The following is a 14,345-nucleotide window of genomic DNA, read 5'->3' as shown; positions in this document are numbered from 1 at the left end:
GGGGGGTGGGGGTGGGGGGGCATGAATGTGTGTGCTACATTTCACAGCCACCCAATAGTTTTGGAGACATTTTACTCCAAAGCACAAATGTCAGCCTTATGATGGGCGTGTCATTGTGTAGGAACCATGAATGACTAGAAGTTCTTAATATATTTCAGTCTGGACCAAAGTGGTGGACTGACCAACCCTGCCCATCCCCTAGAGCCACACCGCTAGCATGGCTAAAAACCAGTAGCATCATGGAAACAGAATCGTAAAAAGACGGCACCGTGGCACAATTGAGAGCTGTACTTTTATGGTGACAGATGAGTGGAGGGAGGGGTGAAGGAGGAGGAGGAGAGGCACAGCCAGGCTGAGAAAAGAAATGGTGGCACACTGAGTGTTAAGTGCCATGGTAACACTGCTGGCAGCATCACACAGTGAGGAGGCAGAAGCTGGTTTCTACCCCTCCTGGTATGCTGGATGGTTGTCAGCTCTTCTGTGCCGAGAAGATACATAATCCTACACAGACAAACAATCTGTCTGCTACTGCTTTTCTTTCTCTGTCTCTATCCATAAAAACTGATCCATACATAAATAAAAGTAAAAGTAGTCAGTATTAAAGCCTGATTTTTCATATTTGGGAATTACCAAAATCAAAATGATATTTCAGCTAATATATATATATATATTCTTTACATAAACACAAACACATGAATAAAACAGTTCACATCATAAATAGAGATTGCTGTATGCATAGTATCTATGTTCGGACTCATATCTGTAGTGACTGTACTGTACTGTATAGCATCATATTAAAAAATTAAAAATACATGCCAGCATTTAGCCAAAACCACAAAAGTGCAAAAATAAACACAAGCTGTGTAAGCCTTCATGGGAGGCCCTGGAGTAATAACCACAGAGAGTGCCTGTACAGCAAAAGCCCCCTGAGCTACAACAAAATCAACAGCCTTTATTACACATTAGGGACTGCACCAAAGTGAATAAGGCTCTCACTTCATGTTCTCTCAAACAGCCATTTTATTTTTGCCGGGTGTGAGTCAGAGAGTGAAATTTGAATGCGGATGAAATTCAACATAGTAGTGCCATCCTGTAGCGGCAGAGGCAGGAGACTTGTTTGCCTACTCTGTGGTCGAGCACTACATCAGCTGTATCTGGGAACTCAATGTCTTCCAACATCCATCAAATCTAGGCTTTGTCAGCACTATTCCCCAGAGACAGGGAGAGAGAGAAAGAGAGGGAGAGAGAGACAGGGTGGGTGAGGTGAGGTTGGGTGAGGTGGGGTTGGGTGAGGTGGGGAGGGGAGGGGAGGGGAGGAAGCTACATGTTTCACACATACAAGATGTTGCTTAAATCTCACACATTTAGTGAACACTTGCGCTGAGACGCTTTCACAGATTCCTGTAATGCTCAGATGTAGAAAACAAGATCTCACACCTTCAACCCACATACATGACTGATCCAAAGAGATCCAGTCCATTTCTATAAACTATTATGTCTCACTTCTGACAAATTGCTGCTTTGTAACATGAAGGCTGCTAAAAAAACAAAAAACAAAAAAAAACAGGTTTGTTTGTATTACACATAAACATTTCTTTCACTGCTGCCTGTTTCCACTGAATCCTGCTTTAAGAAACTGGAAAAATACTTTTGAGGGGTGGCTCCTCTCTCCCCTCCTGAAAACACTGTGTTGCTGGTGGTGCATGCCCATATTAATCCAGAAAGAGCAGCAGCTCCAGCAGCTCCTCCTCTAGACTGACGCTGAGGCACGCAGGCCCTCTGACAGATGATTCATGGGCCCTGGCTTCCTGAGCGTGGCTGCTGATTGGTGGTTTGCTTGCTGTGACCCAGGGAGGCCGTGATGAGGTGCTGGCACACTCACACAGCTCCAGGGAAGGACTACAGAGTCATGCGGTACACTCATGCCGCTGACTGTTCTCTGGTATATCTGCAGAATCCATTACAGAGCGGGGCTGCTTTGGCACGCACGTTTTCATCTGGGCTGTTATGTTCTCAGGCCGAGGAGAAGGGGTGTAGCTAAGAATTATGGGATTGGTGCACAAGAGAGGAACCCCCTCCTCAGTTTCCTTCTATGTTATCAAGAAAACATAGCTAATTAGATCTGAAAATGAGCATTTCATTATTGAAAGATCTATTGATTATTTTTGTGATTATGATTTTCACCAGCCCAAGGTGACCTCCTAAGGCAGCTTGTTTTGCTAGAGCATCAGTCCAAAACCCAAAGACATTGAGTTTATTGTTTCAACAATGACTAACATGATGAATCGATTATCAAAATAGTTGCTGATTCATTCATTTATTAACTAATTTTACTCACTCTGTGTTGATAACAATAACCGGCTGCTGTAACCAGAACCACAAACCAGTTCATAACATCATATCAGGGCTTTAACATAAGAGAAAGGAAAAGAAAAGACACTTGACTCCACACATCTGAGAGGCCTTCACTTAGCTGCGGGGTCTACACGGGTAATTAGTACCACTATTCCCACCACTGTGGTGCCCCAGCTGTAGAGGGAAAAAAACGGCAATAAAGAAGCACTGCTGTTAACCCTGCAGCTTGAACATGCTGCTGCTGCTGATGGAGGACAAACAGTGTGGATGACAACGTATAATATGAGGATATGTGCGAACATCCTTCATGTGTCATCTTCTAAAAAAAAAAAAAAAACCCTAAAAATGATCTTGGATAGATGTACATGGATGTAACTAACAATTCTTGTCGTTATAGATCAATCTGCTGATTATCTTCTCGTTTGGTCTTTGAAATAACAGGAAATAGTGAGAACGGCCAAAGTAGTGTCAGTCAACAGACCAAAGCCCAAAGATATGGACTTTATGATTGAATAAGACAAAGAAAAGCAGTAACTCTTTACAATTGGAGCGTGGGAATATTTGGCACTTTATCTTGAAAAATGACAGTGAGTAATTGAGTAGTAAAATAGTTGCAGTAGCTGCTAATTTATTAATCAACTAATTGTTTCTACCCAAAATGGAAGTGGATGAATTAATCAGTGAAAGTCTGTGTGACTGTATCCCATCTGTAAACGTCCTGATAGGCACTATTTAATGACGCCCCCTCCCCAAATCCCCCAAAAAATAAACAAAAGCAAAAAATCTTTCTCCTTAAGATGCAGTAGATCTATAATCCTCGAGCCAAATTAAATAAATAATTTATTTATTCTTCTATCTTCTTCCTCTATATACTAATATGTGAATAGATTGCTGGCTCCATCATCTGGTGGAGGAGACTGTGCACATCAAAACACATTAATAAACTGCTCTAGTATGCAGAGGTCACGTCCTCTGAGAAGCATTTGACAAATTGTCATTATATTCCTCGGTGAACTGACACTATGTTACTACATCAGTGACGTAATACATCCTGCTGGTGTCTCCTGCTCAGGGCTGCTGGGGCAGTGTCATCATCACAACCACCATCAGGATACAACAGACCCATCTGTAATAACCTCAGTTATTATTTGAAATTTTACTATTATTCATCTTTAGCCCTGAGGAGGAGTTCATGTTTCAGGAGAAAAAAAATAAAGACACGTGAAAATAAAAAGTGCTGATAGAGGCTTCAGCTGTGAAGCTTTTTTTCTAAGAGTGTACAGTCACATCCATTATTAAGCTCTGTGCAGCTTTATGACCTCTGTGTGACAGAAGGTCACAAATCTGTCAGTAAGAGACATGGCATTATTATTTAATGCAAACAACAACACTAGTCCCAAGCACTTTATCCTTATTAATATATCCTTCTTTTTGTTTTATTAAAATTGAAAATATTCATGCATTATTGCTATTCGTTGCAGTCACTGATAATGTAAAATTGATGACTTACCCACTGAAGAACTTTTATAAATCCCAAAGGTTGTTTGACTACCGTGAACTGCCCTTGGGCCACCAACTGTCAAAACACAAAAATCACAAAATCAGCTCTGGAGTTTTTTTTATTTTTTTTAATAACATTTTCATTTTCATGTCTCTCTCTCTGTGTGAAGTCTCGGTATACCAGACCAGGCGTGGTGATGATGATATGATGATGCTGATTAAAAAACATAAACCTAACTACCTCAGCCTCACAGCCCACAGGCCGGGCCCAGTGCTGGCACCTGCAGGTGTGTATTTAGCAAATATCTGCCTGTGAATAAAGTGAGTCAGCTGTCACAGCTGGTGCCTTTAGTGGCCTACTACATGCTGCACAACTACAGTATATTCATTTTGATATTGACTTCAAATGCTGGGTGTGTGTGTGTGTGTGTGTGTGTGTGTGTGTGTGTGTGAGTGAGTGTGAGAGTGAGTGAGAGAGAGAGAGAGAGCTCCTGCCAACATTACAATTACACAAAGCTGATTAACTGACTCTCCTCTCTGCTCTCTTGCCACACACCTCACAGCAGCCTTTTTTTTTTTTTTTAATTTGAGATTGATTTATGAGAAACGTGTGTAGCCGAGGAAGCTAAAGGTGGAGGCATTTGTGCGCAGGTGAATGCGACACCGCAAAGAAGGCGGTGTGTCCCTGTGTGCATCAATAAATGGCCGCACAGGAATAAGCAGCAGTGATAGGGATACTTTCACCCTGACGCTCGTTGTGTCTCCAGCCGCCACGGAAGCCAAACATCCATATTAAACAGATGACGCATGAACTGAGAGAAAGAAATAGTCATGTTCAGAGATTGGCAGCCTGATTGTCCGCTTATTGTCCGGTTAAACCTTATTGGCTTTGTCACAAACCACACAGCTCTCTGAGAGATGAGCTGGAGCCTATAGTGGCCATAGAGATGCAGGAGACCGTTCCCTGTGTCGGGCCTACTGCGGCTATCCGAAAACACCGAGGCCTTGGAAATTAATCAAATTCCCGTTTGGTATCTTAGCAACAGCAAGCTAATTGAGACCTGAGCAATCTGAATCAATTAGCTCAATCTCTGGAGATGATAGGCCACATCCTCTCCCCTTACTTTGCTAAATGTCATTGCTGCAGCAGTCTGTGGACATCCTACATATTTTTTGGACTGTCAGCGGGCCACTCCACCACATCGACTGCAGCATCAGTAGTGGAAAATGATCCGGTTCCGTCGTGCTCTGTCGCGCCTTTACTCAAATGCATCCTTTTAGATAAATGCAACATTACTATTTCGACTCCAAGGGATAGAAAACGCTGCATTTCAACCTAAAGGTCGGCGGTTTGTGACAAAAATATCTTAATTCAAGCGCACGACAAAGGAAAATTAGCAAATTAAATAAATAGTCAGTCACCAAACGCAACTATAATGAAATAGATAATTTCCCTCTCCAAAGCCTTACCTGGTTTGCAACATCCATCTTGGCCGCTTACTAGCTGATAAGAGGATCAGTGGGGCGGTGGGAGGGAGGCGTCTCATCCGGAACAGCCCAGGAGAGGAAGACGCCCAGGAGGAAGAGCCGGACTGCGTCACGAGCTGGTGCGAGGACGTGGGAAGCGTCGTGACGTCAGATAAATCGCTGGACGTGGAGTAAGGAGTAGGCGAGTCGAGGCATCTGTCCAATCACAGCGCTGCTTTATTCTAAGGGGAGCTGAGATTGCCTGCAGGGGGTTATTCTAATGAAGAAGAGAGAGGCATGGAGACAGTTCACGCTTTAGTAGACAGGAGGAGAGATGTAGAGAAGCTGTGGTGGGGATGGGCGGTAAAAAAGGTCGGTGAAGAACTGTTGCTGGTCATTAGCAGGCAGCAACATCACCTGACATCAACACAAACAGTTGTATTTTTAGAATAACACATTTTCTCTCAAACCCTAACTCTGCAGAGAGCAAGTTGGGGGAGGTTCAGGAGAAGTTCAAGTCATGTAGATCCGTGCAAAATAGCATCGAACATGAATAAACGCTGTGTGATGTAGCGCTGAACAGCACACACATAAGTCATTGTTTTGCATGCTTTTTTTCTCTAAAAGGAGAAGTGAAACCCAGATGTTGTCCATCTGCTGGTCCATTAATGGCTGATTATATAATTCACTCCTTTGTGTTTCATTGCAGTTTTCAACATCCATTGTAACACTGCTGTAAACAAAATAAACAAAAACTAAAGAACTTTTCAGCTAAAGGACACTGTTTTCAATGGTACCTTATTACTTACTGCACAAAATAATAATTACAATGACAAGAATAAAATGCATTTGAGAAAACGTGTTTTATTTGTGCACTGTGGATACCCCACTGCCAACATTTTGACCGAAAAAAGACATATTTATACATTTTTGCTTAGAGGATATTCAATATATTTAAATATTTCTCTAAAACAGTGAACGCTGTTGGGCACTCACACACTGGATCTCCTCATCTGTGCAACAAAGTATAAAGGTTTTTATTGATCTAATAGTTTTACCATATTCTAATTTTACAGTTTATGTGCCATGATTGCAACTGAATATACACTTGTATAAAGTGACAACAATTCAAGTACAGTATAAAATAAAAATACAATGCAAAGTGGTCCTTTGTTATAATACCTAGAGCTACTGTTTGCACTCATATTCAGCAGGCTCTTCAGCAAAACACTGCAGTCAGTGTTCACCGGAAACCTTGTCGAGTCCACATACTGACATGTTCTTAAAATAAGTGCATGTGTGTTTTGGCATTCGCAAACAAAAGCATATCACACTCTCAGGACAACAAAGTAGGAAAAAGTCGTGTCCCATTTGTATCCCATCCCATCATTTCTTTGTTCTCCAAAGAAGATATAAACACACCCCAAATAAAATTTCTTTCTTTTTTTCCTTACAAACTTCATACTTCACTTTCTTATTTCAGTTTTGCTGATCTCAGTAAGAAATCACACAGTTCATTTCATCGGCCAGTTCTTCCTCAAACCGAGAAATGGACTGACTGGCTCCGCGGGCTATCAGGTCAGCAGCAGCGTTCTCCATTTCGTCCAGGCTCATGCGACAGGCCTCAGCAATCTCTCGCTTGGCAAAGCTCACAAACTTTGGGTCCCTGGCGTAGACGCCGAGACCCTCGGAGATCAAGATCTGATGTTAGAAAGGAAAGAACGAGGCGGAGTGAGTATGTTTTCTGATCTGTCTTAAAACCACAGTCAGGTGCCAGGTACCATGATTACTCACCGACTCAACCAGACTGTCTGCACTCCCTTTGTCTACGAAGCCCTGGTTGACCGGCGGCATCCTGACGCTGGTGAAGGTCCTTGTCTGACCGGGGTACCAGCCGGGACGGCTCCCTACAGGGAGGCTGGCGGAGCCGTCGCTCCACAGCGGCTGGCTGTTGCCGGTGGCATCGTCCACCAGGATCATAGGAGTGTAGATGAGCTTGCCCCTGCGCCCTGAGGGGTTGATTATTCCTGGAACAGGAGTGGTGCCAGCTGCTGCTGTGTTTGCCCACGAGGCGGACGACATTGAGGACACGCTGCTGGGCCGGGAGTCCAGACTGTGCTGGACCTGTCACAAGAAAGCACGAACAGGAGAAGACCAAGGAAACCAGATGAGAAACCCTGTGTGGCTGTTGAGAGAGAGAGTTTGAGAGAGCATACGGGCCATGTTTTTACCTGTAGTCGGGATCTGGACGGGGATGTGCTCCTCGTATAGTTTCCTGGCTCGTCCACACTGCTCTGAGGCCTCAGACACTGGAAGTTAAAGGCGGGCTTATGACCTGAAACAATAGGTAAGGAAGTGTTAGGAGACTGGTGAGGATGGATGACTATAATCCCGCATCAGCAGTGAAAGTATACGACTTCAATCTCTGAAATATATCATTTATGATTATTCCACAGCATATTACAAGGTAAATAATCTGTTATCTTTTGTGAAATTTCTCTGATTATTCAAGTAGAAAACAAACGAGTTTTACAAAGTCATATTTTAAAAACAGTGGTCAAAATTGAGGAGATTTTTAGTCCCAAATATGGGTCATGCTCCATCACACTGGATCCTATATATCCCATAATGCAACCAGTTGCATCTTTTTGTTAGATCCTTTGTGCCATGTCCTCGAAACTTTGACTGTAATTGTAAGAATGATACTCAATGGAAAATAATGTATCATATAAGAGTGTGATGCAGATCAGATCATGGGATATCAGTTAATAAAATCTGTTCTCAGAACCAACCCTGAAAAGAAGAAGAAGATGTTTCTCACCTCTGGGTATGGCAGGAAGTAGTCGTCTCCTGACAAACCGTGAGCCGCTGTTTTCATTCCCACTGTAGCCATTCCCAGTATAACCACTCATAGTGCTGCCATTTTCATGGCAGCCGCTCACCATACTTCCATTACCATTGGTGCTGATGATGCTGCCGTTCTCATTGTAGCCTGCGTATCCATTCCCGTTATACCCATTTTCATTATAGGGGGTGGGGCTTGTAGCAACGCTCCCTCCATTCATGCTGGTGTTATTGTAACCATTACTAATGAAGCCGTTCATATCAGTGTCATAGGGTATCTCCCCAATGCTGTTAGCTCTGTCCAGGCTCTGTCCATTGTAGCCAGTCTCAGTTGGTTCAGGAGAAACAGCTTCTGGATAAACGTACCTACAAGATCCAAATCAAGACTTTAAGCATGAGTTCATGTTTCTAAAGGAATAGTCTGGCACTTTGAGAAAAATGCTTCCTCCCTTTGTTGCTGAGAGTTGGATGAGAAGATTGACACATCTCTCACATCTGTCAATTAAATATGAAGCCGACCACCGACTCTAAAGCTCACTGATTAAAATGTTATATATTTTGTTTGTTTAATCTGTAGAAAAACCAAAGTGTACAAACAACAAACTGTGGTTTTATGGCGGCTTATATGGGGGACTATTTGCTTGCCAGGAGCAGTGACTTCCTGGAGTCTTGTCGTCATCTTGAGGCTGCCAGGCAAGAAATAGTCCCCCGCATAACCCTCTGTACCCTCTGTGGTATATTGATCTTCTCATCTTACTGTCGGCAAGAATGTGAATTTGTACATTTGGCAAAATATCGCACACTCCCTTCTTCACTGTCCATCATTTATTACATACTGTTGCTCTCTCCTCACTTTGGTTCTTGTTTCTTACCTGTCTACTGATGCTAGAATTGCAGCATCAAGTTCACTGTTATAAACCTGCTCCGGCTGCTCTGCTGCTACGGGTGTAGCCACCACAACTGGCTCTTCAGCCACAACCTCTCCTCCAACTGATATGTCCGGGGTAGGAGGAGGAGGCAACTCAGTGATGGAGTCCATCCTGTTCGAAAAGAGCAGGCGAGTGAGGAAACAAATCGTTGTGATTTTCACTGAAAATTACAGTACACAAATGAGAGAAACACACCTGATGGGCAGGGGCCCAGACCTCACAGGCTGTTCCGTTACAATGCTGACACCTGCCAGCTCTGATCCTGGTCTTTGGTGCTCCTCTAGGCCCGTCACCTGCTCTGTGATCACGACCCCGTTGGCTATATTGGGCTCGGGTTCAACAAACACAGTCGTATGCTCCATGAACATGTCTATGGGCGGCATTGGCGTGCTGGCGGGCGTATTGGTCGCTGAGGTCCCAGCCTCACTGTCGAATATCTCATCACCTGTCATCTCTCCGTCCGCAGCTTCCTCTTCTTCCAGGTCACAGGCCATCGCCAGACGCATCTCTGGAGCCAGGTCCTGCAGCGTCCGCAGCCCTTGCTAAGAACACACACATAAACTCTGATCATTATGTTAATAGTGATTGTCTAGCACATTTCTATAAAGCAACAACAAAGTTTAAGTTCCCCATTACACAAAAAAGTGTTTTGCTCATTTTATTATTTCATTTTTCTGTTTGAGCATCACTATGCAAAATCATGTTTGTGCATATCATGCGTGTTTGACAGTGGACAGCTGTTTTCTCACTCATCTGCTAAAGTGGGGAAAGTTTTAGTGAATTAGTGAAGAGACATCTGTGTCTAATAGTTGAATAAACCATATTTGCATATTCATACATGGTGGATTTTCCAATGAGGGAACAGAGAAGACGTACACAAAACAAAAGTAACTGACTTTGTAGAAAAACCATATCGCAGTCAAATAATACTCAAATCAGGGTATTTTTCCTGTGTCATAACAGGAAATTGGAGGAATTGGTTTTTAGACTAAAAAGCATAAATTCACCTGAAGAGAAGCCGCCTTGTCCTTCCTTTTGGATTTCCTCTCCCTCTCCTTTCTCTTGCGGAACTTTTTGAAATAGTCCTGAATCAAGAAGCTGGCATAAAACTTCCCACAAGTCACCTCATCACCTATGAAGGAAAAAAAACTGTTGCGATAGGTGTTGGAGGGAAAGAGGAACTGAATAAACTCCAGTAAAATTACTTTCTAAGTTTTTTTCCATCATGGGAGGCAGCTATGTAATTTTTTGATGTACCTCTAGGTGGAGGAATGACTTCATCGATGAGCTTGGGCTTAGTGCGCTTCCAGAGCTTCTTAATAATCAGCTTCAGCTCTTCATTCTGCTGGTCGATGGGGCCTGAGGGCAACAACAAATCCTTTAAGCAAACCAGCAGCCTGACTACACTCAGCAGGGTAATCTCATACAAGTACAACGACTGCGAATGAGATTCTGTGTGTGTTACGTGTTGGAGGTCTTACCTTCAGTCTTGATCTTCAGTGAGGTTCGCACAAGAGCAAACAGCGTAGCATTGAAGGTGACTGTCCCATCAGCGTGCAGGGGGACATTCATAGCAACAAGTCTCTGAGAGGATAAGATGAGACGGAAGGAGTGAGATCGATCTGTTCCTGCTCCTAATACCTAATGTGAGGCACTGAATGCGTTTAGTTACCTTGCAAGCAACACGATGAGGACACAGCTTTCCAAAACCGAGAGGCGGCTGAATCCTTCGCAGCATAGTGACGACGTCAATGTGCTTTATACGACCGCTGCATGAGGCAGAAAAACACAAAACAGACATTTACTGAGAGATAAAAGTGAAAAGTTACATATTGGAAACTGTGATAGGAGTAATATCTGCATGTTGCTGCACAATTCTCCTTTCATCTATGATGATTTCCAATAGCCTTGCACCTGAAAGTGATTTGTGTATAACTACACATTTTTTTGAGGGAACAAAAGGATGAAAGAGAAATGAGGAACAAGACTTACGTGGCCTCTGGATCGTAGTCTGACCAAACTCTCTTGAACTCGTCCAGGTGGTGAGTACCGAGCACAGTCCAGTCTCGTGTCAGGTATTCAAAGTTGTCCATGATGACAGCAATGAACAAGTTGATGATCTGACAGAGACAAGGACAGAAACATAACAACTATTTGTGTGTTTGTGACCAACACATCACTTATAAAACAATATTTGATTGATTGACTGCTTAAAGTGTGATTATTAAAGCGTGTGAATTTTGATTGACACAAAGACCCATTATTAATGGTTGATCATTATGATATATAATACACCCTTAAAGAAATCTGTAAGTTGAAATACAACATCAAGTAAAATGAAGGTATTATATGTGTATAAAAGTGAATAAATATAGTTTGAATAGAGTAGTCTAAAAGTCAACATTTTGCATTAGGGTGTCATTGTTTGCTTTTACATGCCTGTGTTTATTGGTCTTTTCGTAATGAGTGAACATTTGCATGTCAGTCCATCCAGTTCTAATATAGTAAATGACCCCAGAAGGACTCAGGGGTCCGGGTCTACTTTTAGCAGCTTGGAGGGTCTCAGTGGATTTCTGCTAAAGGTCGCAGACCACACGCAGACTGATGGATGTCAGCTGTCCACAGGAAAAGAAACCATAGAAGGAATGCAAGAAACACATGAAGAGCAGGGCTGAGCATGAACTTGGACTCTGTGGTTGTAAATCAGACTTCAAGGAACAAGGAAACAGTTTAGAATGAGGAAATGGTCCGACGGAGGAGGAGATTAAAGGTCCATGATGGTCTCAAACTGACATTTTAAAATAAATAGAGTGCGTCAAATGGGAGTGCAGGGGCAAAAGGGGGTTAATATTGGGATGTCTTTCGGGCTCTAAAAACATGAAAATCATAAAATCGTTTGGATTAAAATATTGCACATGCTTGAAATTTTTGCCTCTGTACAAATGTACTTTCTCTCACAACTTCAGATCTGACCCTGTTCTTTTCTCGCACAATTTCCATGTTTAAAATCACCTTCATTCAATCTGTCTTAAAATAGCACTGAAGTCAAATATTTGCACCCTTCTAAATCAGGATTTTGTGATCCGGGTCTGCTGTCTGGATTAATAAAATCCACAGATGTGGGAGTTCTCTGAGGAGCTGGAGACTGGAGAAGACAGGGTTAAGCTTTTAAAACTACTACTACACTGCTGGTGTAATACTATCCTCTCTGCTTCCATCTGACTTTGATCCCACAGGCCTCATGGTCTGTAAAACAAGTCTGAATTAATTATACCTAAATTTAATTTGGAGTCAGGCGGCTGTATTCATTTATATCTAAGCAGGCGAAGTCTTTTAGAAACCAGAACGATGTGATCCTTAATCCTCCTTGGCCTCGCTCACCAGGTAAGCGCACAGCATGAAGAAGCTGATGAAGTAGATGTAGGACAAGTTGCTACCGCAGCTGAACTCTTCACCAGGTTCAGTGTCGCTCTCTGGGTCACAGCGTCTGCCGGGGAGAGCTGCCAACATGATCTCCTGCCACTGCTCTCCAGTGGCACACCTACAAGGACACGGAGACAGAGCTGTACTGTCATTTGTCCCTTTCATTCAGTTTATCAAGATCTTCAAAATCGTTGTTTAAAAGGAGGAGAAGAAAATTATTTATTTACTACTAATTAATGCCGGAAAGAAGAAATGTTGTGTTGGGGTGTAACTCTTAATATTTACAAAAAAATAATTCTCAGCACCATACAAACTTACAAACTATTATCAAATGGCATTGCTAATGATTAAAAGAAGCTAATCTTGTAATCTTATTTAGATCACTCAGAAATTTGATTTAAAATCTGGTTTTAAATATCCTTTAATTAATGAAGGAAAGTGAATTTTCTATCTATTTCCGATACATGAAGAAACAAGAGTGATGTAATTATAAGAAAAACCGTGACAACAAGTTTATCATCTGTCTGTATCTGGATCAAATAGCTCACCTAAAAAGCACCAGAACTGCACTGAAGAAAGTCTGGAAGTTGCAGTTTCTGTTGATATGTGTATCATCATCGACGGCCACTTTCCCAAACGTCTGCAAAGAGAGCAGCGCACTGGGTGAGTCACAGACAGCTGCAACCACAGGAGCAATTTGACTGATAATTTAGTGCATTGTGCGCAGGGTGTCCTGATTGCTTTACGTTGTTTTACTTATCATTCATTTGTAGTTGATTCATTTTAGGTGGTGAAAATGAAACAATTAAAAAGCGTAGGGCTCACTCACCTGCATGCCAATCACAGCATAGATGAAAAAGATCATGGCGATGAGCAGACCGACATAAGGCAGGGCCTGAGCGGATACAAGTCAAGAGCTCAATTCATGACGGTGCACTGAAATCAACCCTTTATTTAATCATTTTTGGCATCATGTACATTATTTGCTCTGTGCTGCACTGACCTGGAGGGACTTGACAAAAGTCCAGAGAAGAGTTCGAATACCCTCTCCTTTGCTGAGCAGTTTGACCAGCCTCAACACTCTGAACAACCGGAAGAAGGTGATGGACACTTTTCCACTTTCTCCTTTACTACCACCCTTGACATAATGAGTTGAGACAACAGACAGGTAAATACGTACATCTGTTACATTGCTTACACATGTTTTGAAGTATAAATCTGAAACCTAAGACATATTTGAAGCTCCAGTGGTCGTGTTCAGCTCTTACCTCACCATGGCCGCCTCCTCCCTGGATCAATATTTCGGGCGATCAACAACAAGCAGAGACAACATGTAGGAGGAAAGAGATTAAAAAGCCGTCAGGATCAGGCACAAAGGGTTTAATTATCAGAGTGATATATCAGTCAACAAAGCATCTCACTGAACAACAAGCTAACTAACACACTGCTTGTGTAAAGTCATTTTAGAAACACTGAGGTTGTGAGTTCAATTCAGTATCACCCAGTCTTTTTCTGTATTATTTGGACTTTTCATAGCGCATTTATTCAGTTAACTGTTCAGTTATATTCACTGTAGTACTGTTTTGAAGCTCCCTCAACACTTCTGGGTGGTCAAATTTCCATATATTTATTATAACAATACTGGAATGAGCCTATAACATGCCAGCCATGTGTAAGTTGGTCACTAAACACCTGAAAATTCCCAGGAAAATTTACAGAAAACACAACTTCATTATCTTGATGTTAGTTGTAGTGAAACATTTTCATTCTGGCACCTGGATTCTTCTGTGAAAATTGAGAACTGAATGATTGCTGTTAATGTTGTAA

At 42.3% G+C, this 14,345-nt stretch overlaps 2 protein-coding genes across 2 annotated transcripts in view; both read right to left on the bottom strand.

Annotated features, from left to right (window-relative positions):
* sypb (synaptophysin b) overlaps positions 1-5,410 on the bottom strand; it is an 11,581-nt gene extending 6,171 nt beyond the window's left edge. The window contains exons 1-2 of the mRNA XM_023405115.2: positions 5,326-5,410; positions 3,866-3,931 (exon numbers count right to left, since the gene is read on the bottom strand). Coding sequence (XP_023260883.1) covers positions 3,866-3,931; positions 5,326-5,343 — 84 coding nt within the window. The 5' untranslated portion in view covers positions 5,344-5,410. The remainder of the gene's footprint in view (positions 1-3,865; positions 3,932-5,325) is intronic.
* Positions 5,411-6,166: 756 nt separating this feature from the next.
* LOC111654197 (voltage-dependent L-type calcium channel subunit alpha-1F-like) overlaps positions 6,167-14,345 on the bottom strand; it is a 17,520-nt gene continuing 9,341 nt past the window's right edge. Inside the window, exons 19-34 of the mRNA XM_087173636.1 lie at positions 13,792-13,807; positions 13,522-13,656; positions 13,348-13,413; positions 13,067-13,158; positions 12,477-12,636; positions 11,088-11,215; positions 10,768-10,864; positions 10,577-10,679; positions 10,353-10,454; positions 10,103-10,227; positions 9,291-9,637; positions 9,039-9,206; positions 8,144-8,532; positions 7,554-7,657; positions 7,117-7,446; positions 6,167-7,023 (exon numbers count right to left, since the gene is read on the bottom strand). Of these exons, the coding sequence (XP_087029762.1) occupies positions 6,817-7,023; positions 7,117-7,446; positions 7,554-7,657; positions 8,144-8,532; positions 9,039-9,206; positions 9,291-9,637; positions 10,103-10,227; positions 10,353-10,454; positions 10,577-10,679; positions 10,768-10,864; positions 11,088-11,215; positions 12,477-12,636; positions 13,067-13,158; positions 13,348-13,413; positions 13,522-13,656; positions 13,792-13,807 (2,569 nt within the window). The 3' untranslated portion in view covers positions 6,167-6,816. The remainder of the gene's footprint in view (positions 7,024-7,116; positions 7,447-7,553; positions 7,658-8,143; positions 8,533-9,038; positions 9,207-9,290; positions 9,638-10,102; positions 10,228-10,352; positions 10,455-10,576; positions 10,680-10,767; positions 10,865-11,087; positions 11,216-12,476; positions 12,637-13,066; positions 13,159-13,347; positions 13,414-13,521; positions 13,657-13,791; positions 13,808-14,345) is intronic.

This window comes from Seriola lalandi, unplaced genomic scaffold (assembly GCF_002814215.2).
Source record: "Seriola lalandi dorsalis isolate HSWRI2012SDOR001 ecotype SW California unplaced genomic scaffold, Sedor1 jcf7180002054262, whole genome shotgun sequence".
Taxonomy (NCBI): Eukaryota; Metazoa; Chordata; class Actinopteri; order Carangiformes; family Carangidae; genus Seriola; species Seriola lalandi.
The sequence above is the reverse complement of the archived record's forward strand: the minus strand, read 5'-3'. Positions and strand labels throughout refer to the sequence as shown.